The 26,364-nt window shown below is 31.4% G+C and overlaps 1 protein-coding gene across 3 annotated transcripts in view; it reads right to left on the bottom strand.

The window, feature by feature from the left end:
* Nucleotides 1–24,462, bottom strand: part of LOC118184006 (fanconi-associated nuclease 1-like) — a 119,258-nt gene extending 94,796 nt beyond the window's left edge. For all 3 annotated transcript variants that reach the window (XM_085817747.1, XM_085817748.1, XM_085817749.1), the window contains exons 1-2: nucleotides 22,927–24,462; nucleotides 234–374 (exon numbers count right to left, since the gene is read on the bottom strand). In XM_085817747.1, the coding sequence (XP_085673873.1) occupies nucleotides 234–374; nucleotides 22,927–24,139 (1,354 nt within the window). In that variant the 5' untranslated portion in view covers nucleotides 24,140–24,462. The remainder of the gene's footprint in view (nucleotides 1–233; nucleotides 375–22,926) is intronic.
* Between the last annotated feature and the right edge of the window lie 1,902 nt (nucleotides 24,463–26,364).

Here is a 26,364-nt window from a genome sequence, read left to right as displayed (position 1 = left end):
AGATAAAAAAATTAATCTATTCCTGGAAGATTTCAAAACCGGAAATAAAATTTTGTGAGATATTAATGATGTTAGGTATTTTAAAACTAATAACATTCTATGCAGCAAATTCATTAAAAATATTTTCATATGTTAAGCCTGACTAAATATCTAATCTACCATTTTCAGAAAATTATGAAACCAAATATAAGAGGCATACACTAGTTTCTTAAAATGAATAGGTTAAATCATACCTGAGTCAACTAAATTATTTTTGACTAGTTCTTCCAGAATTTCTTTGGGATTGTTGGTGATATCCGGGTAATTGATTTTACTAGGTCTTAACCATTTATACTTCCTTTGAAACAATCTAACATACAACTTTTGTGCAGCACCTTAAAAAAAAGAAAAGAAAAAAAAAAAAAAAAAAAACTAATAAGTAAAAGCCTTTATTATTAATTTTATTTTCATTTTTAATCTGAAAGCTAAAAACATACTGAGAGAATTGTTGCTCTCAAACAGTTTCCCATTATTTATATACAATTTGTTAATAAAATACATACATTAAACAGCCTCAACAACAGTTTTTACAGAAAGACTGAATAAAGCATGATCTTTTCCCTACAAATTAAGCCCGATCATTTTTCTGGAAAATAAAATGTCCTACATTTCACTACTTCTAAAAAAATTACACACTAGAATGTGTGTATTAGCTATCAGTCTATATAATTTATGCATACAGTACAAAGTCTTAAATTTGGATATCCAAACCAGTCCTTGACCTCCAAATCATCAGAATAAAAATAATAATAAAAAAATCTAATCTAGGAATGTAGAATATAATACTCAAAATAAGTAGGTGTGATGTACATGTGATTTTCCTTCTGTCTAACTGAGATTCTCACCTACTATCTAGCGAGGCATTAACATCTCACCCCACAGGCATTAACAATGCATTGATTGATGCTGTATTGATGTCAGCCAGAATCACACATTGGCCTTTAAAGTGGTTTGGAGAAAGGCAAGACTAGCACTACGAATTTTGCCGTGCAGTGCAATTTCTGCTAATCATAAATTCCAAAAATTTTGCCTTTCTAAATATTTTGCCAACTTTAATTTTTGGTGCTTTTCTAAATTTTAAAACTTTTGCCAACCCTCTTAAATTCTATGAGCTGCACTAGCAGTGCTAGGAGATTAGCATTCTTCTATCTTACCTAAACAATGAGCGAAACCCCAATGTTGCCGCCATGTCTACATGTCATCGCCATCCAGCCAGTAAGCCACTATAGTGGTTAGTGATGCTGTTTAATCACATAGATGGGCCTGGACTCAAATTCTGGAGAAAGCATGGACCTTTCTAAGCATATAGTACCTGTGCAGCAAGGAGGGACTCAAAATATATAGCGAGCTGAGAATCCTCTCAAGAGGTTGATGGTGGAGGAAGAGGGGTAGAAGACTCTCAGACTATCGCCCTCTGGATGGTCTCTCTCAGAACTGGGGTGGAACAACATAGTCAGTGCAGCAGGAATATACCTGTATGACCAATGGTGAAATTCTGGTATTCTGCTAACAGTTCCCAGACAAAAGCCCACTGGACCAAAGCGCATGCGACAAAAGCCCACAAAAAAAGAGCCCACTATGATAATTGCCCATGCGACAAATACCCACAGCGATGAAAGTGCACATTGATAAAAGCCCACAATGATAAAAGCGCACATAATCAAAAGGGACTTATGGTTTTTTATTACTAAACTGTGTATTTATAATTTTAATTACTAAACCGTGTATTTATAATTATAATAAATGAAGTATTCAAATCTGAATTTTAATGTCTCAGATATACGTCTGTTTGTATATTTTATCACTACTTTATTTGTTTAATTTATTAGGTTGAAAGCAAACTTTTTACTCTCTGATTAAGTGATTAGCTATAACATTTCGATGATAAATTTGAAATTGCATTTTTTTATTTGTTTACTTAGTTAACTTTGGTATGTGTATATGAAAATTAAAAATATTATTGCGGAGTTTCTCACAAGCTATTTTTAAGGTAATATGGCTGAGATTAAATATAATTATGTTTCATTATTAAAACTATTAACTTTTTAATTAAAAACACTTGAATTTTATTTTATTTCTTTTTAATTTTTCCTTTAGTTCCTTTTTAGTTTAAGAATATTAAAACAGTTAAGCACAATGAAAACTTGGTAAAGAGATATTTTATTCTTTACTTTAGACTGAGCTTATTATCGAAGTTTAAACATATTTCTCACTAAAAGCTTTTTTGAATGCAATAATTATAATTTGGAGATTTTCTAGAGATATTTTCTTTTAGATTTCTGAATAAATTAAAACTGTCAGCTGACACCCTGTCAGAAAATGAATTCCAAATGTAACCTCTTAATATTTTAACTACAGCAATTTGGAATAGTGTTTTTAATTTTCATTTCATTTCATTTATTTTTTTGGGGGGGGGGGGAATGGAACAACTCTTAGAAGTCAATATATCTACAAATTTAAGTACAATCATCTCAAACTATAGTAATAAATATGTAGTATTTTATTAGAGATTGTGAAGATTACAAAGAACTATGCACATAAATAACATTACAAAGAACTATGCATATAAATAGCATCTAATAAAATTTTGTAACTAAATAAATATATATTTATAGAGTCATCAGATTCAAAGTTCGTCGTATTTAGATTCTAAGCATACATATTATATAAATTCATCATTAGTATTATGTATAGTAATAGAAAATTAGTATTAATGTTTCAAATTGCAATTTTTTAATAATTTGTCTTGCATTTGCTGTATATTTGTTCAAGACGTATGGATATCAGTTATATAACATGAAAAATACACAGAAAGCAGCTAATCTTACATAACAGCTGATTGTGGAATAAAAATTACAGTGCTCTTAATTACAGTTATAGTGCTTTTAAAAATCTCCCTATTGTAAATAGCCGTTTTCTAATTGGCATTAGATTAAATTAATTCCATTATCCATCAGAAAATAATTATATTGAATTATATCTATTGACGGCCATATTGCCTTAAAAATAGCATAATCTCAGCCATATTACCTTAAAAATAGTTAATCACTAAACACTGGTACTTCTGTCTGAGGTACGAGTCCCGCAAATGGGCTGGTTGTATGGAGATTTTCATGGGTTTTCCTATGTGTAACATATATACGAGCCAGTTTCTCTTAGAAAGTCTTTCACGAAGGCATTCCTCTTCCCAGGTAGATAGCCCTCGAGGCTTTGTCGTGCTCACATACACCAAACCAAACCAAATTCACTAATCAACTTGATGTTCAGTAACAACAGAATAAGGATAAAGGTTGAAACCTTTTATCCAAGAGAACTATTTACAAGAGTACACCTTGTGCTTAACATATAGACCACTGCTTGTGGTGTTATGTTACGAAGAAGTGAAGGGGCCACCTAATATTTACCTGAAGTAAGTAGCCATTAGCTCTACACATTGACTAGAAAAACAAAAATCTTCCGGCATCTTCGAGTCATGATGAAATTGTGACTCCAGCCAACACTGCAAGTTCTGCCACCGCCGGGGGTAAATTAGATCAGGTAAAATGCATTACATTACATGATATATATAGCGATACATAGTTGTACAGGTGCGTGTTTTATGATGTTATTTTATTGTAATAGGTACATGCATCATGTTTCAGGACATTACATATTGCAAAAGATAAAGGCATGATGAAGATGATGTTTCAGGACATTACATATTGCAGTAGATAAAGGCGTGATGTAGATGATGTTCTTTTAGGACATATTTGCACACATGATCAGTTCACATCAGTGTTTACTATCAAAATTAAGTTAGCACTATAAAATTGTTTAGCTTACTTCATTCTGCATATTTATGCTTACTGCTTACATTTAAATATTGTTGTATAGACGTGCTGATACTTTAGCTACTCAGTATTGACGAATGAGTTGCTAAAGTATTAGTACAACCATACCAATACTTAAATTGTTGTGTTGATATTTTAAAAACTCAATCAACAAAATACTGAGTTGCTAGAGTATCAGCACAACTAATAAGCTTAACATTTCAAGGTAATAAATTAAGTAGAGGAATTACACAAAGTTACACATACATGTATGTGTTTTTAATTGTATTATTTTGATTGACTCTCTGTTCTATATACATATAGGATTTTAATTCAGCCGGAGCACAAAATGAAATGTATTCCACTATTTAAAATTAATTTAATTGTTCAATTATTTGTAATTAATTTAATTTATTTTTTATTTTATCTTTATTCATGAATCCGCTTTGTGAAGCTGGAGAAAAAAAGAGGTAAATATTAATTTTAATGTAGCATATATATCGGTGTGGGTTTTTGTTAGTGTGGGCTTTTATCAATGTGTGCTTTCATCAGTGTGGGTATTAGTCGCATGGGCAATTATCGCAGTCTGGTCTTTTTTGTGGGCTTTTGTCGCGTGCACTTTTGTCTGGTAACCCTGCTAAATTCTACCTGTAATAACTCATAGTCTAATATCCAGAAATTTTTTAAATCAGGAAAATCCTGGCAATTCAAGATTATATTTCAGTTTCCACCCACAGAATAAAAGAGACTAGCATTAGGCACTATTTCCATGTGTTTTCAAACTTCACTCACTTAACATGAAAGAAAAACACGACAGTTTTGCTTGAAACCAAACAAACCAACCAAAAATATTTGATTACTCTGTTATTTAAAAGACTTTTATAACAGTCCAGTTGTTGAAAAATCTATCCATTCCACCTTTGGGTAAGTGACTTGAATGAATTTTTGAAGGCCTAACATGACCTACGTATTTTTGGCATTTAGCAATATTTGATACTTTGAGCTCTGTTAGAATTATCACTTATAACACTCTGATTAAAGCAAATATTTGAATGGCAATACCCAATTTTTTCCAGAGCAAATTAAAAAACCATAAACGGCATTGGAATGATGCATGTACGATAGAAATTGGGTATGTAAAATATTTGCGAAGAAGAACAATAAAGAGGACCAATGACTACACAAAAGAGGAAAGGGGATAAAACTTTTATTGGAATTATATATTTTCAACATGCCCACCTTGGCAGACAAATATACATTGCACACAGGAGATTATTGACAACAATGTCAAACATAACATCGCTGGAGGAATATGTTTAGCTTTATGTTTTATGGCATTTTTCAGTTCTGACAAACCTTGTGGATTTGACCTTCAATTCCACGAGCGGCCATGAAACTGCAAAGTTATGGAAGATAAATGACTCTCATTGAAACATTGCACATGTTGAAAACTTGCAAGTCCAAATAAAAGTACTTTTCTCTCTTATGTTGTCATTGGTCAATTACAGTGTTTTTCTTTGCGAATGTTTTACGGTAGCAATTTTTTTAATATATGCGGCGTTTATGGTTTTTCAATCTGCTGATCATTTTGCATAAGAAAACAGTGGGAGTTGTCCTTCAAAAATTTCAAAGTTTTTTCCAACATAGCTGTAACTGTGAAGCTATATATTTTAAATCAGCACAATTCCAAGCACATACCTTCAAATAAGAATATCTGAAATTTCATTTTCATTGGTGGAGCAGATAGGCTGCTAACGGTTCATATATCGGGAAAGTTTTTTTATGACCACCTTGTATTTTCTTATCAAGCACTATCGACAAACATAAAAAGTTATTTCATTTCATTAATGAATGAATGTGACATAACCACTCTACCTTAATTTTATGCATACCCAAGAAATTCTCAATAGGCTAGTTAGTTGTTTTAAAGAAGGTTATAAGTAAACTGATATTGGTCAAATAAAAACAGACAATGTTTTTCAAAACTTAACTTTTTTGTCATAAGTATTTTTCATATGTGCAATAATTCATAATAATACTTTTATTTTTCTTAACATAATTCTAAACTTTTTACTGTTGGCACATGAACTCATCAAATGAAGAAATCATCAAATAAAAATGTGTAAGGAAAAATAATAAATATATTTTGTAATTGAAATTTTAGCATATTAAAACTACATACTGCTATTTCTCTATATTTCATTGCATTTAAAAAAAATAATAAAATTTGAGATCAGCCATCAAAAGAACGGGAAGCACAGAAGTAATTTCAAACATGAAACTGGCACACCCTCTCCAGTATCTCCCCCTCCCTGAACACACACACAGGTAAAAAAATAGAATATTTGTTTCTGATTAAAAAAAAAAAAAAAAAAAAAAAAAAAAAAAAAACCTGCAGATAAATGGGCATTGGGATTTTATTTGAAAAATTGATAAACAACAGCAATACAATGTGTACCAAGTTCGCAAAGATAATTATTTTGTCCCAAATTTTAAGGTCTCAGGATTTTTGGCTGCCTGAAATATTAGCACAAGTTTTAATGAATTTGTTTGTCAGATAATTTCAAAGCCTGAGTTCATATTTATTCTAGTTTTTTATATGCTATGTGCATAATTTGTAATTTTGGTTGTTATCTATTTAAATACATAACCATTCGTGATTATCTAAGTAAATAAACTGCATTATCTGGTCATCTAACTGAATAAGCAGCAATTTGTGATTATCTAACTAATTAAAGATTGGTCAGTTCCTTCAAACTTCTGCTTGGATGATTGGCACAAGTTTGTGAAGATGATCAAGGTCGAAAAGAAAGTTCATAAGTGATCTATTTTTTATCTTTACGAATTTTTTGATGAACAGATTTATGCATTTATTTACTAAAGAATATTGATTACATTATCTCCCAAGATTAATTTTAGTAGAATTATCTTAAAAGAGTGAATTCATACTTAGTAAGTTCAATTTCGAAAAATGTTAAAAATGTTTAACGGGGACTTGAATTAAATCATGAATAAAAAAATTTCAATTGTAAAAAGAAATAAATTAAAAGCAAGTAATTAAATTAAATGCAAGTAATCATTGCCATTGATCGGAAATTAGTTGACTTTTCAAGAGGAACAAACCAACTCCCGTTCAATGAACAATAATTAAGAAATAAATACGAAGGTGTTTCGTCCTTCACTCGAGCAATAAGGTGATGCCAAACTGGCAATTCAAGCTAGGCTAAACATTTCCGTGAATAGAAGGGATAAAGAACCAATGCAGAGAACCAAAGAACTCATTCCAATTAAGCATTTTAGCTAATTCAATTTTGAGTGAAAAGCAATTTCTGCAGTAAAATTGATATCGCTCGAGTAATTGTCCCCCGACACCCTCGTGTTTATGCATTTTAGTTCAAAACTATTTGTAAAAATTAAACATTGGAAATTGTCATTATGAAATAGAATTCAATAAATAGTTGAAATAAACATTAGAAAAGTACAAAATATAAGAAAAATAATGCAATCTTTGTAAAAACAAATCAAAAAATAAAAATTAAAAATATGTATATATAATAAGAAAAGGGAATGTACATGAAGATATAAAGGCCAGAAAAAGCATTAATTAACTTACGTTCTTTCGAGTGGGGAGTGGGCAAAGCGTTCTCTTCGCGTCTGACTCGGAAGGGTTGTGTTTCAGAAATTCTTTTTCGGCAGCAGGGCTTTGAATTATAACAGTCAGTAAGACTTGTGTGAAGTAATTTATGGTAGTGGTAGGAACTAGGAATTCTTGAGGGACGTATGTTGTGGAGCTCTTATTTGAGTGAAACCGTCTGTTAAAAATTTTTCTGAAAGTACTAGTGAATGGAAATTAATTAATTTCTGGCTAATTGTCGTGTCGTAACGATTAAGAAATTAAAAAAAAAAAGGAAAAAAGGAATTTTCACTGTCAAAGAGCTATTTGACAGACTAAAGATTATGAAATAGGCCCATCTTTTTAGTAACAAATGTGTACAAATCCTTCAACTGATAGTCATCCAACTTATACCGCCTTCTCAGGTTTGGAACAAATTATCATATCCCTATCAGTTAAATGATTTAGAGTGAGTATTTAACGCCTGCTCTTTTAAGGCAATGGTTAATAAATTGATTGGGTATTTTTTATTTTTTGATTTGTTTTTACAAAGATTGCATTATTTTTCTTATATTTTGTAATTTTCTAATGTTTATTTCAACTACTTTGAATTCTATTTCATAATGACAATTTCCAATGTTTAATTTTTATAAATAGTTTTGAACTAAAATGCATAAATACTAGGGTGTGCGGGGACAATTACTCGAGCGATATCAATTTTACTGCAGAAATTGCTTTTCACTCAAAATTGAATTAGCTAAAATGCTTAATCGGAATGAGTTCTTTGGTTTTCTGCATTGGTTCTTTATCCCTTCTATTCATGGAAATGTTTGGCCTAGCTTGAATTGCAGGTTTGGAAACACCTTATTGCTCGAGTAAAGGACGAAACACCGTATTTATTTCTTAATTATTGTTAATTGAACGGGAGTTGGTTTGTTCCCCTTGAAAAGTCAACTAATTTCCGATCAATGGCAATGATTACTTGCATTTAATTTAATTACTTGCATTTAATTTAATTACTTGTTTTTAATTTATTTCTTTTTACAAATGAAATTTTGTTATTCAAGATTTAATTCAAGTCCCCGTTAAACATTTTTAACATTTTTCGAAATTGAACTTGCTAAGTATGGATTCACTCTTTTAAGATAATTCTACTAAAATTACTCTTGGGAGATAATATAATCAATATTCTTTAGTAAGTAAATTATGATTAACTTACTTTGCAGCAATAGCGCAAGTAGTAGAATCACTTGATTTCGCACCAAGTGAATTTAAGATCATACAACATATATATATATACATGATATATGAATGACTTGGAACTTGGTGGTGGTATAATAGATGCATAGCGTAGAAACTTGGCAAGGTAGACATGGCCGGATACAAGATAATTTTATTACTAAGCAAAGCAATTCTTAATTCACAATATTTGGTTCACATATGGATAAGCATCTTATGCATCCTGGATTTTTGTTAGCTCACCACATATTTAGTGAACAAAGAAGTTAGCCAAAAAGCGTCTTGTCAGGAGGAAAGCTTAAGCAAAAAGTGTTGCAGTAATTCAGGGGAAGAAGGGAGGGAGTCAAAAGTTTCAGTTCGAGTTTTGGTTTACTATTTGGTCATTGGTCAAGAGATATCTGCATTAAGCGTTACATAGGATTGCATGATTAATTTGAATGACACAGTTCAGACTTATAGTGCTATTTTTAAGATAGAGAGAGGAAGTCTCCAAATTAAATAAATAAAAAAAAAAGGTTATAGCCAAATAAAATTAGAAGTTTGCTTTCATATTTTTTACAAAATATTGAGAGTTTAAAGTTATAAGACTTTCCTTGTGCGTAACTATTATTAAACAATCAATAAAATTTGCAAAGGAGCAAATGGAGTATGAGCACTTAATTCGCGAATGCAGTTTTTACATTTGAAGAATATGATTGAATATTAAATATTACACCATATTCTCAAACTTAGTTGAATAAGGATGCAATATTTAATGCTTTTTCATACCCTTTGCTTCAAAAATCTTGAACGATTATTGCGACCAGTTTTTAAAAGACGTCCTGTTTTCTCTACAGTTCCATCAGAATATATTTCTATAAAAATATAAAACATCTAAAGTATTTTACATCTTTTATGTATTATATATGCAGACACAGAAATACATTCATATATACATAACATAATCCCCAAATTATAAAATTTAGGATATAGTTTCAAGAACTTCCTTGTTAAACTAGCCACTAAATAAACTTTTGGCAATGTCTGAAATCTGTATGTAACAGTTTAGTCAATTAAGTTTGCCTGTTTTAGCAACTAAGCTCAGTGGTAGACTAGCCACTGAATAAACATTTGGTGATGTTTAAATTTGTATGTAACAGTTTAGTCAATTAAGTTAGCCTGTTTTTGCAACTAAGCTCAGTTACCACTTTAACCAGGAAGTACCTAGTTTCTAATTGCAAATAGTTTGACATACTGATTCACAACTGCATTCAATACTCTTTTTTTGCAATGATTTAATGCTCATATAGCTTATGCAAGCACTACTGTAAGCCATATTTTACAATTATGAGAACTTCAATGTTATTTTTACCTCATCTTTTGATAGAAATGAGCATCCTCGCAGCTGGTATTTATTTCTTTTGTACAAGTTGGTATTTATTTCTTTTGTACTGGTGGAAATTTCATTGCAACTGCTTTAAGATTCAAACCAATTGTTCCCCTTTGATGATTTTGTGGTAAAATACTTTTACTGTGGCTATTTCAACTGTAGGCGAATTCCACAAAGATTGTAAAATTGTGTTTAAGGCAAGAAATATGCCAGTTTGTCTATCAAAATTGTTGGAACTTGGAATAAAAAAAAAGAGAATGCACAAAAAAAATGACCACACAGCTTGACTGAAAAATTGTTACAAGTATGGTTGCCTGAAGAATAGTTATGTACATAGTGCCAGAGTTTAGAACATTCTGAATATTTGGCACCTTCTGTTAACGTAGTTATGCTAATACAGTCAAAAGTCGTTAATTCGGACACCCATAATCCGGAATGATCTATAATCCGGACCTCAAAGCTAAAATCTTTCTGCGCATGTGCTGCGTTGATGCATGCGCATACACGTTTTATGCGTGCGTGCAAGACATTTACGACTGCGCATATGCGTCTGCGCAAGCACAGAATACGTTTTCGCGTGCGCATTTAATGTATAACGGACGCATTTAATGTATAAGCTAAAATTATCTAATTATCTATTTCAGTTAATGTTGATGATTGCGTTGTTCCTTAATCTTCGAATTGGATCCGGCTTATTATTTTTTGCAGACTGTAAAAGCAATTTTATAAAAGTAAGCTTGAACTTTCAATTATGTCAAAATGAATTTCCGATGCTGGAGCTCCCAAAGGGTCTAGAAAACGAAAGTATGTTTCGATGTCCATCAAACAAAAAACGAATTGCTACAAAAAATGAATAAAGGCATATCCTTTGTTTATCTAACCATTCCGAAATCTGTTTATCAATTTCACGCTGCTCTGCGCGGGGGGGGGGGGGACGTTGCGGCGCGCATTATTGCGCGCCGCAACTGGAAGTTGATCTGTCAGCACTATCGTTATCTTAAGGGCAGATGTTTTTATTTTATTTGCCTTATAATTGCTTACTCAATGTAGTATTTCATCTCGATGTACTCCGTCTTTGATATGATTTAAATCAAATTCCTCGTCATTATAAATATCACGAATACAAATCAAATAGTTTTCTGGTTGCAATTTTCTAATTTCGGCTATGCGTAAGGTATGCTTTACGCATGCGCGCGTTGAAAGAAATGTTTAATAAAGTAAACAAATAAATATTAAGCTTCTTTTTTTGTAAATTTTGATACCCTTTAGATCATAATTGCTCATTATTTTATAAATTATGGTTTCATATTTTTAATTTTATAATTTCTGCATGCCATCTTACCAGATTTAAACTGATGATCTATAATCCGGAATCGCCGAAGTCCCGACGAGTCCGGATTATTTAAAGTAATTTTGACTGTACATAAATACCCATAAATTATATCAAATAACCAACTATATAGACCAGTTTTGATACAAATTTTACCACTAAAAGAACGATGGGTAAAAGTCTACAATTGAGTGCTCCTTGTTTTTTGGTGAATCTTTTTTTACATCAAGATTCGCACCAGCACAATTTCAAGATGACCGCTACACAAAACCAAAATAAGAAGTAAAAAAATTGCACACACTCGGTGTCCATGTACCCATCAATCTATTTTCACTTTAAAAAAATCAGAGAATTGCACAAATTCGACACTGCGCACTGCCTTGACTTTGTCCACGTACACATCGATCTACCTTCACTTAAAAAAATCAGGAAGCTAAAAGCAAGTTAAAACTATCATGGTAACCAGAAATGAAGTTTCATTACCAAAACTGAACAAAATTTGTTGCCTATCGAAGAGTATCACTCATATGCAAAACGCTTCAGACTGCATACTTCCTACCAGTAAGTTACCAATATAAATGATATCAGAATTATGAACAGATAACTTAATGCATACAGAAACTTAACTGTATTACATGTCAGCATTATGGCTAAACTTGCATACAACCTCATTTTCTCACCAACTCTATTCTTACTCACCAAGTGACAGATAGCATGTCAATTATGGTGGACATGCATGGAACTCTATAAAGCGTGGGAGAATCCAGTTTGTTTTTAATTTTTTCTTATAGTTTTTCACTTTATGTGGTGCATGTGCCAAAGCTCTTCTCGTTTTTCTTTGTTATTATTATTCATCTTTTCTAAAATTTCTGTTTTATTCTTTAATCTTATACATTGATATTTCGTTACCATTTCAGTTTATTATTATTATTATTTATTATATTTAATCATATTTCTGTATTACCACTTTAATGTAACATTTAATATAGTTTTTCATTATTCATTTTGATCTTATTCAACATATTACTGTATTATTTATATATTATTCTTTATTTAATTCTAATTCATTACACTTCATTTTACTTACATTTTGCTATTATAAAAATTTATATTATTTACATATTTATTTTTATTTTACATTATTTTACTTATCATTTTTTTCTTACATTACTTTAACTGTATATTAAAAAATTATTTAAAGTAATTTATATTCTCTAGATTACAATATTAGCTTTTTTTGTAATAACATGGTGCCACTAAAGAGTACAAGAGAAAAATATCAAACCATTATAGCTAATTCTTGCCAGCTGCCAGCCACTAGTAATTAATTGCATGGGAAAAAATGGTATCGCCACTAGGCTGTTCTTCGTGTTTTTATGCACAAAGCAAGAAATATTGCTCGAATTTTTAAAGAAGGCTGAGCTGATTTAGAATGGTATGCTATGTCCAAAATGCAACTATTGGATGATTCTGCAAACTCTCAGTTGGCATAAAATTTTACTGTGGGAAAAAAATAACAACAGTGCTAGCTATGCTTCAAAGACTATTCGAGCATCATCATGATTCTCAAAAAGCAAACTCACCATCGCTGAAATCTTTGTGTTGACATATGATGTACTTGAAAAAAATCACTACAACAAAGATAATGAAAGAGCTTTTTTTTGGATCAAACAACAGGGCTTCCTGGAGCCAATGCACAAGAGAAACAATACTGGAATACATCGAAATGAACAGCCAAATGATTGGTGAACCTAGTAAAATAGTTGAAATTGACGAAAGCAAATTCAGAAAGAGAAAATATGATCAGGGCTATCACATAGAAAGGAAGTGTGTGTTTGGAGGAGTTGAATGTGATAGCGGAGACTTTTTTTGTGGCCATGCATGATTGTACAGCACAAACACTTAAAACACTTAAAACGAAGTAAAGACAAATTTCCTTTCTTTTTATTTACTGAACACTTTTTCCAACAATCTACTAGCCGAATTACACTTATGCTAGAAGTTTTATGTAACAAAACTGCTTAATCATGACAAATATTAACTGCAAAATTGGGAAAAAGTGCACAATCGCAAACTCCTTGCGCGTTTTTCAGAATAGCACATACACATAAACCATTTACACATCGACTTATTTTTTACTTTAAAAAACATCCCAGAATTTCACAAAAATGGCATTGCACACACTCTTCACTATATCCATGTACACTGCTTTTTTCTCATAAATTAGAAAAATTTCACGAAAATGCATGAAAATTTTGTGAATCTTTAAATCCGGTAAAAAGAACATATATGAAATTACCTGATCGCGAAAAAGTATATACCCTTTCCAAAGATGAACATTTCTACGTATAAAATAAATAAAATATCCAAAAACTTTTATCTCTAAATTATCTATTATATTGTAAACGTCACCAACGAATTCATACCGCAAACATTACAAATGGTTACAAATACTTCGTGTCAAATATTTAAATTATTTCCATGCACGTTTACTTCAACTGAAACGTATACCAAATTCCTACAAACATAAAATTCACAAAATAACTATCATTTAATTAAAATATCACTAAACCATGTACACGTCGACTTATTTTTACTTAAAAAAAATATCCCAGAACTGCACAAAAATGGCATTGCGCATACTCTTCACTATATCCATGTACACTGCTTTTTTCTCTTTAAATTAGAAACATTTCACGAAAATGCATAAAAATTTTGTGAATCTTTAAATCCGGTAAAAAGAACCTGATCGCGAAAAAGTACATACCCTTTCCAAAGATGAACATTTCCACGTATAAAATAAATAAAATATCCAAAAACTTTTACCTCTAAATTATCTATTATATTATAAACGTCACCAACGAATTCATAGCGCAAACATTACGAATGGTTACAAATACTTAGTGTCAAATATTTAAATTATTTCCATACACGTTTACTTCAACTGAAACGTATACCAAATTCCTACAAACATAAAATTCACAAAATAACTATCATTTAATTAAAATATCACTAAACCATGTACACGTCGACTTATTTTTACTTAAAAAAACATCCCAGAATTGCACAAAAATGGCATTGCGCACACTCTTCACTATATCCATGTACACTGCTTTTTTCTCATAAATTAGAAAAATTTCACGAAAATGCATGAAAATTTTGTGAATCTTTAAATTTGGTAAAAAGAACATATATGAAATTACCTGATCGCGAAAAAGTATATACCCTTTCCAAAGATGAACATTTCCACGCATAAAATAAATAAAATATCCAAAAACTTTTACCTCTAAATTATCGGCTGATCTTTACAATATGGTAACTGGTAGTTTGGCGACATTTTGGAGGCGATAAAGGTTACTACCTGGGACTTTGGTAATAATGTGAGCAGTACTCAGTTCCGATTACGCATTATTTTGTGTGAGGGAAATGAGAGATCATGGGATATGTCATGTGATATTAATGGACGAATTACGGTTCTTTAATCAAAAAAGGGGGGAAATCGGGAAAAAATCTCGAAATTTTGTAAAGGGGTAATAAGTGTTTCTTTAAGGTTGTGCGAGATAGAAGTAAAGATGTTTTATTAAGTTATTTATTTTACCTGGTACCTTGGTGTGAACTATAAGTATGATTTTAAAGATCCTGAAACAGAAATAAGAAAAGTTTATCGGACACGTAATCAAGATTCTGAAGAAGAATAGGTAAGTTAGTATTTTTAATTATTTGAGGATATTATTTTTATGCATTGTTCTAAATGTAAGGTGGAAGTAAAGTAATTTGCGTAAACGTGCATGGAAATAATTTAAATATTTGACACTAAGTATTTGTAACCATTTGTAATGAAGTAAAGGTATGAATTAGTTAGTGACGTTTGTAATATAATAGATAATGTAGAGGTAAAAGTTTTTGGATATTTTATTTATTTTATATGGGGAAATGTTCATATTTAGAAAGGGTATGTACTTTTTCGCGATCAGGTAATTTCATATATGTTCTTTTTACCGGGTTTAAAGATTCAGAAAATTGTTGTGCATTTTCGTGAAATTTTTCTAATTTATGAGAAAAAAGCAGTGTACATGGATATAGTGAAGAGTGTGCGCAATGCCATTTTTGCGCAATTCTGGGATGTTTTTTTAAGTAAAAATAAGTTGGCGTGTACATGGTTTAGTGATATTTTAATTAAATGATAATTATTTTGTGAATTTTATGTTTGTAGGAATTTGGTATACGTTTAAGTTGAAGTAAACGTGCATGGAAATAATTTAAATATTTGACACTAAGTATTTGTAATGCTTGCGGTATGAATTCGTTGGTGATGTGTATAATATGATAGATGATTTAGAGGTAAAAGTTTTTGGATATTTTATTTATTTTATATGTGGAAACGTTCATATTTGGAAAGGGTATAAACTTTTTCGCGATCAGGTAATTTCATATATGTTCTTTTTACCGGGTTTAAAGATTCAGAAAATTGTCATGTATTTTCGTGAAATTTTTCTGATTTATGAGAAAAAAGCAGTGTACATGGATATAGTGAAGAGTGTGCGCAATGCCATTTTTGTGTAATTCTGGGATGTTTTTTTAAGTAGAAATAAGTCGGCGTGTACATGGTTTATGTGTATGTGTTATTTTGAAAAACGCGTAAGGAGTATGGTATTGTGCACTTTTTCCCAATTTTGCAGTGAATATTTGTCATGATTAAGCAGTTTTGTTACATAAAACTTCTAGCATAAGTGTAATTCGGCTAGTAGATTGTTGGAAGAAGTGTTCAGTAGATAAAAAGAAAAGAAACATGTCTTTACTTCGTGAAGACAAAATGGCGGCGGGAAAAAAAAAATAGAGGGTTGCTGTAGGAGAGTTGGCAAATTTTCGCCAAAAAAACGCCAAGTTACCATAATGTAAAGATCAACCAAATTATCTATTATATTATAAACGTCACCAACGAATTCATACCGCAAATACGACAAATGGTTACAAATACTTAGTGTCAAATATTTAAATTATTTCCATGCACGTTTACTTCCACTCAAACGTATACCAAATTCCTACAAGCATATAATTCACAAAATAACTATCATTTAATTAAAATATAATTAAATTCAAAAACACTACTTAAAATATAAATAAGCACATACATTAAATTAATAAAAATTAGCTTACAATCCTGATTACTTTAAACTAAATCATTGCTAATAACAATTTTCCAATAATACCATATTACTTTATTTACTCCTTACATTTAGAACAATGCATAAAAATAATATCCTCAAATAATTAAAAACACTAACTTACCTAATCTTCTTCAGAATCTTGATTACATGGCAGATACACTTTTCTAATTGATAATTCTCCGCTAAATAAAAAGCAAAATTCTCTTTATCACAATGCCTCGGAATGGCGCTTTTTATAGCACTCCACGTGCCCTTTATTATATTCGTATGTGCACCTGTTTATAATGTTTCAGGATCTTTAAAATTATATTTATGGTTCACAGCAAGATGTTGAAAACCTTCATCCTCCAAACATACATATGATTTCCAGCAATCAGATATGATTATTGTACCCGGTAGAATATACTGTTTAATAAAACTTACTAAGAAATCTTTACTTCTATCTCGCACAACCTTAAAAAAAACACTTATTACTACCCCTTTCAATCCCACTAAATACCCATTTCGAATTCACTTTAGTTTGACCATGGGATCCAAAAATTAACCAACACTGTTTCCACACAACACAGAATAAAGCCTCCAAAATGTCGCCAAACTACCAGTTACCATATTCCAAAGATCAACCAAAGTCAGATTTTGTGTCAAAATATTCTATACATAAATCTAATACATATCCTAAGTCTCGATTTCAAGACTTGAAAAATGTAAGTTGAATTTCAACAATCGGCCGAATAGAAAGGGAGATACAGAAGTGTCCCTTTTTTTTCTTCCGCATATTAAAAATGCAGCTACCCCAATATAACAGAAATGGAGACTTTGCATTGTATTTAGCAGAATATTTGTTCTCAAAACAATTTGCAGCAAAAAAATTGAACATAGTTACAAAATTTTTAGAAATTATTTGTAAAATTGAATGGTGAATTTTGCTTTTTGATTCAAAAGTATAGTTAATAAGTATTTGTGTATATGCCAGTATTGTGAAGATCTTATCAATACATTTTTAATACATATGATTATAAGTTTTCTTAACTTGCATTAAGGAAATAATTATATGATGGAAATCAAGGTAAGTGGTCTTTTTTTGTGTGTGTATGTGTGCTTTCTCAAGGATAAAATATACAGAAAGTTATTTGATGTTCTTCAAAAAAAAATTTTTGCTTTTCACATAATGAAATTTGTAGAAAATTAGGAGAGTATATAAAATTAGATAATTTTAGGGATTTGAATAAAATAATTTGTTATTCATTGAATAATTTCTCCCCCACTTTGAGAGGAACAAATTGGGGGGAAAAAATTAAGACAAGTTAATTGGAATTCCATCTTTCTCTTCAGGCGATAAGAAAAAATATTCTGAATTACATTTCATAAAAAAAAAAATTTAAAAAAAATAAGAAATATCAAAATTTCCAACAATTTTTTTCATTTAACACATAAAAAATTCAAAATACTCATTTTAAACATTGATAAAATGCTACAGTGTTACTTACAAATTTAATAATAATGCAAATCTAATAATAATAGTAAAAATAAAATCTGAGTGCTTAACTACATGAAAATTCTATTCTGCTGCTTGCATCAGGTTTCCAGTGCAAAGTGTTACACACTGGTGATAGTTTTGGCGATATTTATCACTGGCAAAAAAATGGGGGTTAGAGTAGATTTAAGGGTGCCCTTGGATTATCCTCAAGTTGTTGTTTCGTTTATGGTAACTTGAGTAGCTGAACATTATGGAAAGCCTATTATGACGTATTGACTGCAGTCAATTTGAAAAATGGGAAAAGATTTGGAAAGCGTGTGTCAAATTTTGGATAAGTATGTTATTTTGTGGTTTACGCAATAAAATAGCTGAATGTGGTAAGATAAATATGAAGTTTCTGTACAATTTGGAATGAAAGGGAAGAAAGCATTAATTCACTGGTATGTAAATGAAGGTTTACTTAATAGCCATTATTAAGTGTCCAGTTTCTAGGAAGGAAATGCGTATGGTCAAACATCGGACAATACCTGCACCACGGAGTATATTTTTGTGAATTTATGTGCCGACACCAGGATACAGATTCTAGTTCAGATAATTTTAGGGAGTTTTTGGATGCTGTTAAGAAATTCTGTTTGACTGAAGACAGACAAATTCGTAAATATATTGTTATTTTGTGGTTCAAATGGGGTTGTAGTGGGTTTGTAGTGCAAAGATAAATGTCCTTTATGTTATTTCATTGCTTGATTTAACCCCTTAACTGGTCAATTTTTTTCCAGAAATGTTCCAAAAAAAAGCATATTTTTATTGCATATAATTAAAGGCCTAACTTAGTATAAAAGGAAAATGAAAGAATTTTTTAAAAAATTTTGATAAATAATGAATTTAAGCATTTTCTTATTTTATAACTTTGTATCACAAATGCCCCTACATGTTGGCTTTTTGTAATCACGGAGTTTATGCAGTGAAGCCTATTATACAGATCTCACGAACTGCGAATCTAAAAGAAAACTTACCATACGTTAAAAATTCATACTTCCAATACCATTGTTGAATAGTCCTTTTTTGTGTGATACAATTTAAAACACGGTGTCAGACAAAGTCCTACATCACAATCAGGACAGAAATACCGCGTTTCCTTTCGGATTCTCTTTCCACTTTCATTCCTCCTGGAACAGCATACAACGCATTGTCTGGCAGGTCTAAGTTTTTTCTCTGTTGGAGCAATAACTTCTATGAAGTGTCTCTCGGTCAGTCTCAAAGGATTAGGCTCAGAACCAGGTCGTCCATATTTGCAAGTCATCCCAGAATGGTATTTCTCGATAATTCTGTCAACAAGATCAAGTCTGAACTGTAACTGAGTTTTCTTTCCACCTTTTTTACAATATACGACATATGAGTTCCATATGGCAATATCAAAAATGTGGAAAAAAAATTTCTATAATATTTTTTTCCTCTCTTTCTAATGACTTCAAAATTTTTCAAATTTTGGTCCATGCGGTCTACTCCTCCCATTGTGTTATTGTATTTGGTTTCTGTTTCGTTTCAGAGCGGACCTGTATTTCTACCTTTGCAGTATTATGAATAGTAGACAGTAATGAAACATTCTTTTTGTCCATCCACTTCATAACAGTAACTTTTCCTCTCTGAAATGCAATGATTTCTCCTTTTTTATAGTTTTTTCTTTTGCATTTCCTTTGGGACTTCTTTTCTCTTTAGATTCAGGGTGCCATATGTATACGTTCGACACGAAATTAATTTATCAGCTAATTCTGGCGATGAATAATAGTTATCCGTCGTAAGACAATATCCTTTATGCAGTAACGGATGCATCATTGTCATAACAACTTGTGATGAAATACATAGATTTGAAAACTCTGGTTTCAGAATCGTGTTTTTGCCTGCATATATTATTAGAGCATACATAACCAGAAATCGATTCGCACAGCATGAAGCATTTTATTCCAAATCTTGCTCTTTTTAGGGGAATATACTGCTTCCACCCTAATCTTCCTTTGAAAAGCATAAGGCTTTCATCTATACAGTCAAAAGTCGTTAATCTAGACTCGAAGGGACTTCGGCGATTCCGGATTATAGATCATGAGTTTAAACCTGGTAAAATGGCATGCAGAAATTATAAAATTAAAAATGTGAAACTGTAATTTATGAAATAAAGAACAATTATGATCTAAAGGGTATCAAAATTTACAAAAAAAAGCTTAATATTTATTTGTTTACTTTATTAAACATTTCTTTCAATGTAAGTTGTTTAAGTTGCTTCGTTTTTTATGTGATAATACACTCTCTTTAATTCTATAAACAGACATAATTTATTGTTCAGTTACATATTTACTAATATGTAAAGGATATACAAAGCGAAAGTATCTTTCGGAGTCCATTAAACAAAAAGTGGAATTTCTGCAAAAAATGGATAAAGGCATGTCCTTTGTTTATCTAAACTTTAACATTTGTTTATCTTTAACGCCGCGGCGGCGTGCAATGAATTGGAAGTTGATCTGTCAGCACTATCCTTATCTTAAGGGCAGATGTTTTTATTTTATTTGCCTTATAATTGCTTACTCAATGTAGTTCAATGAAAGTTCCGCTGTTCAAGTCCTATAATTGCTGTGTCGATAATACCGACTAATTTGTCAATTGAAATTTTTTCGTTTTCAATAACCTCTGTCACTTTCTTCGCTATCGGAAGCGAATTATAATGACGAGGCATTGATTTAAATCATATCAAAGACGGAGTACATCGAGATGAAATACTACATTGAGTAAGCAATTATAAGGCAAATAAAATAAAAACATCTGCCCTTAAGATAAGGATAGTGCTGACAGATCAACTTCCAATTCATTGCACGCCGCCGCGGCGTTAAAGATAAACAAATGTTAAAGTTTAGATAAACAAAGGACATGCCTTTATCCATTTTTTGCAGAAATTCCACTTTTTGTTTAATGGACTCCGAAAGATACTTTCGCTTTGTATATCCTTTACATATTAGTAAATATATATCGGAAATTCTATTTGACATAATCGAAAGTTCAAGCTTACTTTTATAAAATTGCTCTAACAGTCTGCAAAATATAATAATCCGGATCCAATTCGAAGATTAAGGAACAACGCAATCTGCAACATTAACTGAAATAGATAATTAGATAATTTTAGCTTAGCTTATCCCGTCCATTATACATTAAACGCGCATTCGTAAACGTATTTTGCGCACGCGCACACGCAAATTCGCAGCGGTAAAGGCGACGCATGCGCAGAAAGTTTGTAGCTTTGAGGTCCGGATTATAGATCATTCCGGATTATGGGTGTCTGAATTAACGACTTTTGACTGTAGTTACATCATGTTGTGGTGTCACCGTCGAGCGAAACTTCTCATTCAGATGTTCCAAAACTGGCCACAATTTCACTCATTTTGGGCATTCGTGACTTTATGCATCAAATGCTGAATTATCCGAAAAATGTAAGTATCGTTGCAAAAGGTGAAATCGACAATGAGTCATTATTTGGGGAAAAAAAGGCATGTATGTGGAATGTCTTTTACTGCAGTACTGATCAACTGCGGCTTCCTTATAATTCCTTGCAGTATAACCAGAGCAAAAAATATATGCATCTCTTCCTGAGTTGTTTGTTCCCAAAATTTACTTCTTGAGAATTTTTTTGCAGTGCTTGACTGGATGCACTGTGTCGCATATCTGTTTGTTTCTTCCAGAATTTTATTCATCAAAGAAGAATCAATAAATGCTTCATAAAATTGTAGTTCCTCAGAAGTATCATCATTTGTATATTTACTGCTGGAACACCAGTAAAATTGAACCTGGGACACGGAAGAGGAGGGTTTTCTACATCAATTTCAATAAAATTTCTAGCAGAAGTCAAGTCTTCATCGGAGCTGATCTCACTACACGTGTCATCTGAAGAATTATCCAGAACATTACAAGACAGTTCTGAATTTGTATCCGAATCATCAGAAGCATCTAACAATAGAGTATCATCATCTATTGTATCATCCATAACTAAAGAGCTTTCAATTCACAACCAAAAAACCGTGTAGCAAAACTTTCAAGAACCAAGAATGCAAAATATTTTCGACTTCCGGTAACAAAAGAAAAAACTGGTTAGAATGATTTTAAATAGTATGGACAAGCTACGCCATCTATTGAAATCTTCTAATACTAAAGCCTCTCTTTCAATATATTAAAAATACGGGCCAATCAAAATAAGAAAGGGGGAAATATCGATGCACGTACACCGTACGGGCAAACCAGATGTGCCCAATGATCAGTAGCCCGTACACTGTACGGGCAAACCAGTTAAGGGGTTAAAATGTAGTTTATTGAAATTATATATATATATATATATATATTGTTGGCTGCTCCTTTGACTTTTCAAGTGAATATAGTTTGATGTGTACATGGGCAAAGCCAAGGAAGTGCGCAATGCCTAGTTGTACAATTCTCTGATGTTTTTTTAAGTGAAAATAGGTCAATGTATACAAGGATAAAGTTATGGGAGTGCGCAATGCCAAGTTTGAACAATTCTCCGATTTCTTTTTAAGTGAAAATAGCTCAATGTGTACGTGGATACTGAGTTTGTGCAATTCTTCGACTTGTTCTTTTGGATTTGAGTAGCAGCCAATTTTGCCCCCATCCCCAAAAAAGCAAAAAGTCAAAGAAATAAACAAACTCGATGTCCACATACCGCCAAGGTGCACCGGTAAATATATTTTTACCAAATAGGGTTACATAAGCAAGCTGTTCCAGCATTACATCTGATAAACTTTTTTCCTTTACCGAAAATCATAATTTTCTTGCAACAATAAAATGTTTTCAATTTAAAAAAAAAAAATAAAATAAAAAATACATTTCTTACCAGATACTGATTCAAATGCTTTAATGAAAACTCTGTCTTCATCATTGAAAAGGATGTCATTATCATGTTCATTAATAACTGTATTTAAAATATGTTTAAAATTAGCAATATAATATGGCATGTAAGGTTTACCATCATCTTTAAGTTCTTTATTTTCAGAATCAGATAATTCAGAAAAGACATCATAATTCAAAGAGTCTTTTACATCTTTTAAAATTTCAATAACATCAGATGCAGCATCAGGACTCAAATTCATTTCATTAGTATTCTGACTTTTGTTTACAATCGGTTCTATAAAATATTTTTCAGAAATCTCATGACAAACATTTTCATAAACAGTAACTTCCTCCCTGCCTGAAACAAAGTCATCTTCAGAGACTTCAAAGATTACTTTCCCTTCCTTTCTAATTAAATTTATTTCACTACTAACATCAGTCATTCCATCCATGGTATTCTGTTTTATAAATCTTTTTCCAGGAGTCCCTTGGCAAATACTTTTCACTGCTTGATCATTATCTATAATGATGACACCATCAGAAACTTCACAGTTTACAATCTGTTTCTTCCCACTTAAATTTATTTCCCTATTAACATCATCTCTTCTATGTACAGTATTTTCCTTTTTAAATCTTTTTAGGGAAGTTTCTCCCAAAACACTTTCACTGTCAGTTGTATGATCATTATCTAAAACAATAACTTCATCAGAGACTTCACGGTTTACAACCTGTTTCTTCCCACTTAAATTTATTTCACTATTAATATCATCCCTTTCATGGATGATATTCTGCCTTTTAAATCCTTTAAGGGAAGTTTCTTGGGAAATACTTTCACTGTCAGCTGTACAATCACTATCTAAAACAATAACTTCATCACAGACTTCAGAGTTTACAATCTGTTCCCTCCTGTTTAAACTTTTCGATTGAATTGACTCATACCTCATATCATTGATTCCCCTTTTCTGTTTTTTTAAACTAAGTCTAGAACTAGAGGATGTGGAAAAATTACTACTTTTTATTCTGAAATTTTCATGAGAAGTTTTATATGGAAGAACATTTTTAACTGTTATTGATGATGAATTAATTGTGCTACAGCATGACGTATCTAAATGCTGATTTAGTTTTGATTTCGCTAGTTTATTTCCACAAGCAGGACATAAAATACTGTCTACTTCACCTTGAACTTTGAAATAATCTAAAATATTTGTTTTCTTCATTTGCAGAGAAAAACAGTAAGAAACTCACTTTTTTAAAAGAATGCTGCGGATAAGTAATTATCGCCTTCATCCAACTACATTAAACATATTTTGGGTATTTATTTATTAATCGCAAGCATGAAACAGGCAATATCTAAAAATTTCTTCCTATATAATCGCTATCAAACACGGTTTTTTACCGCTGGCAACAACAGACGGATTGGTAAATATAAGAAAAAAATTAAACGCTGGAATTTGAACAAGCCTTAATGTTAACTCAATTCATTGAACTGCGGTGCTTTTGATTTGCACCTTCCACCACAAAATCACCTTCTTCAAATCTTCTTTGGTAGTAGATATCTTGTTTTGCAGCTGATATGTCGTTCTGCCCGCAGGATGAAAAATCAAAATGGAAAGAGAATATTTTTGTTCCAGAGAAAAATATTTCGTAGCACACACACACACACACACACGCAGATCGTATTTTATTCTCGAGTGTCAAGATGTAGACACATCTTTTTACTCGACTTCTGATAAAGATCGGGTGGGAGGAAAAAGAGAAGGGTGAAAGGAGTGTGAGAGGCGGATGAAAGAGAGTGAGGTCCGCACAACGAGATAGTATACTGGTAGAGAGCATATTGCAACCTTCAACCAGTTCCAACTAAGGCTCCCAACATTAGTGTCACGTGACTGCTGCGCGAATTCCGAAAGTCCGGAAATACTTTACATTGCTTTCTATGGGACGAAAGACTGCTGCTCTGCTTGGTCATATAAAATTTAAGTAAAAAGGGTTATTCCCTCCAGCGCCTACGGATGTAAAGAAAGTTTCGTGAAAGGAGGACTTGTAACCTTTCATAGGTAAGTTAAAACTGCATGATTTATTATTTTATTTTCAGTATTTTTGTCATTTTACTATCTCTGTTGAATTGGTTGGAAAGTTTCAGCCATATTGTATAAGAAAATTGCCGCCGTATATAACATTTTCAGCATGTATTATTAGCATCAAAATGTATTAAATACTGTGACACTATTTACTGGAATCACCCTTTACAAATAATTGAATTTTATATGTTTTTTTCCGTGTATTCCGTTGAAATAGAAAGCTGCGCCATTTGGCGTTAACCTTTTTTCGCCAAGTTGTACGCGTTTTGATTTCATAAACAATTACTGCCTGCGATAAAAAAAAAGAAAAACGCTATTATTAGCATTAAATTATTGAGAAAAGATTGTGCGATATATTTACTTTGTTAAAAAAAAGCTGAAGATCTTGATTCATGCAACATTGAACATAAACAGTTAAACAGCATTATTTTAAAAATCAGATTACTTTTATAAAGCTCAATGCTTTATCATTATTTTCTATAAAATCAATTAAAATAAAAATTAAAAAAAATTTGAAATGTTTCAGATTTTAAATTACGTCCAAAGGGGCGTTTTTTAACATTTTGTGTGTTACCTTTCTTTATTAAATATCATGTTCCTCTCACTTAAACCATAAGATCCAGTGCAACAGCAATATCGCAAAATAGTTTTAAAACGAGCATATCTTTAGAATTTCCGATACAGAGACTCACGCGCTGGAGATAAAAATGTTTTTTCTGCACAACGTTGCCATTGCTCGCTTTGAAATCCTTGAGTTTGTTAATCAAAAATTCGTCAAAGTTTTAAAAAATAGGAAATCGATCATAAAACAAATTTCAAATTTCAAATTTGGTCTTCCACATGCTCATATTCGTTGGAGGATTACGTTATTCAAAATTCGATGACTCTATGTACCGTTGTTTTATCACAATACGAGAAATATACATACATTTATGCAGATTTTTCATTATTTAATTTCTTCAAATATAATGCAGGACTCTAACATTTTGTGGCAACAGTTTGAAAAGTGAACCGACATTTATGAGTCCGACGCAAAATGCCAAAGCGAAACTAATAGTCCTTCGGGATTCAAATCCCTTTGGACTAATAATCTGGATTATAATTCTGTCTCATCTACGATGCTGTTAGAAATTTATTATAATTGAAAAAATGTGATGTGAAAAACTTACCATATTTTAAATAGTATTTAAAAAAAAAAAAGGAGAGTGAGAGAATTTTTAACTGTAATATCGTTTTGATCCTAATAATATAATCTCAAGTAATATAGAATAATAAACTAGTAATATAATCTCAAGAAAAGATTGGCAATGGCATAAATACATATAATACAATGTGATTTTCTTTTTCTCTTTAGGATGCAATGC

The sequence above is a fragment of the Stegodyphus dumicola genome, chromosome 5, assembly GCF_044657685.1.
Source record: "Stegodyphus dumicola isolate Sdum_Otavi_A_Nest chromosome 5, ASM4465768v1".
Lineage (NCBI taxonomy): Eukaryota > Metazoa > Arthropoda > Arachnida > Araneae > Eresidae > Stegodyphus > Stegodyphus dumicola.
Note: the sequence above shows the minus strand (reverse complement) of the source record. Positions and strands in the feature narration are given on the sequence as shown.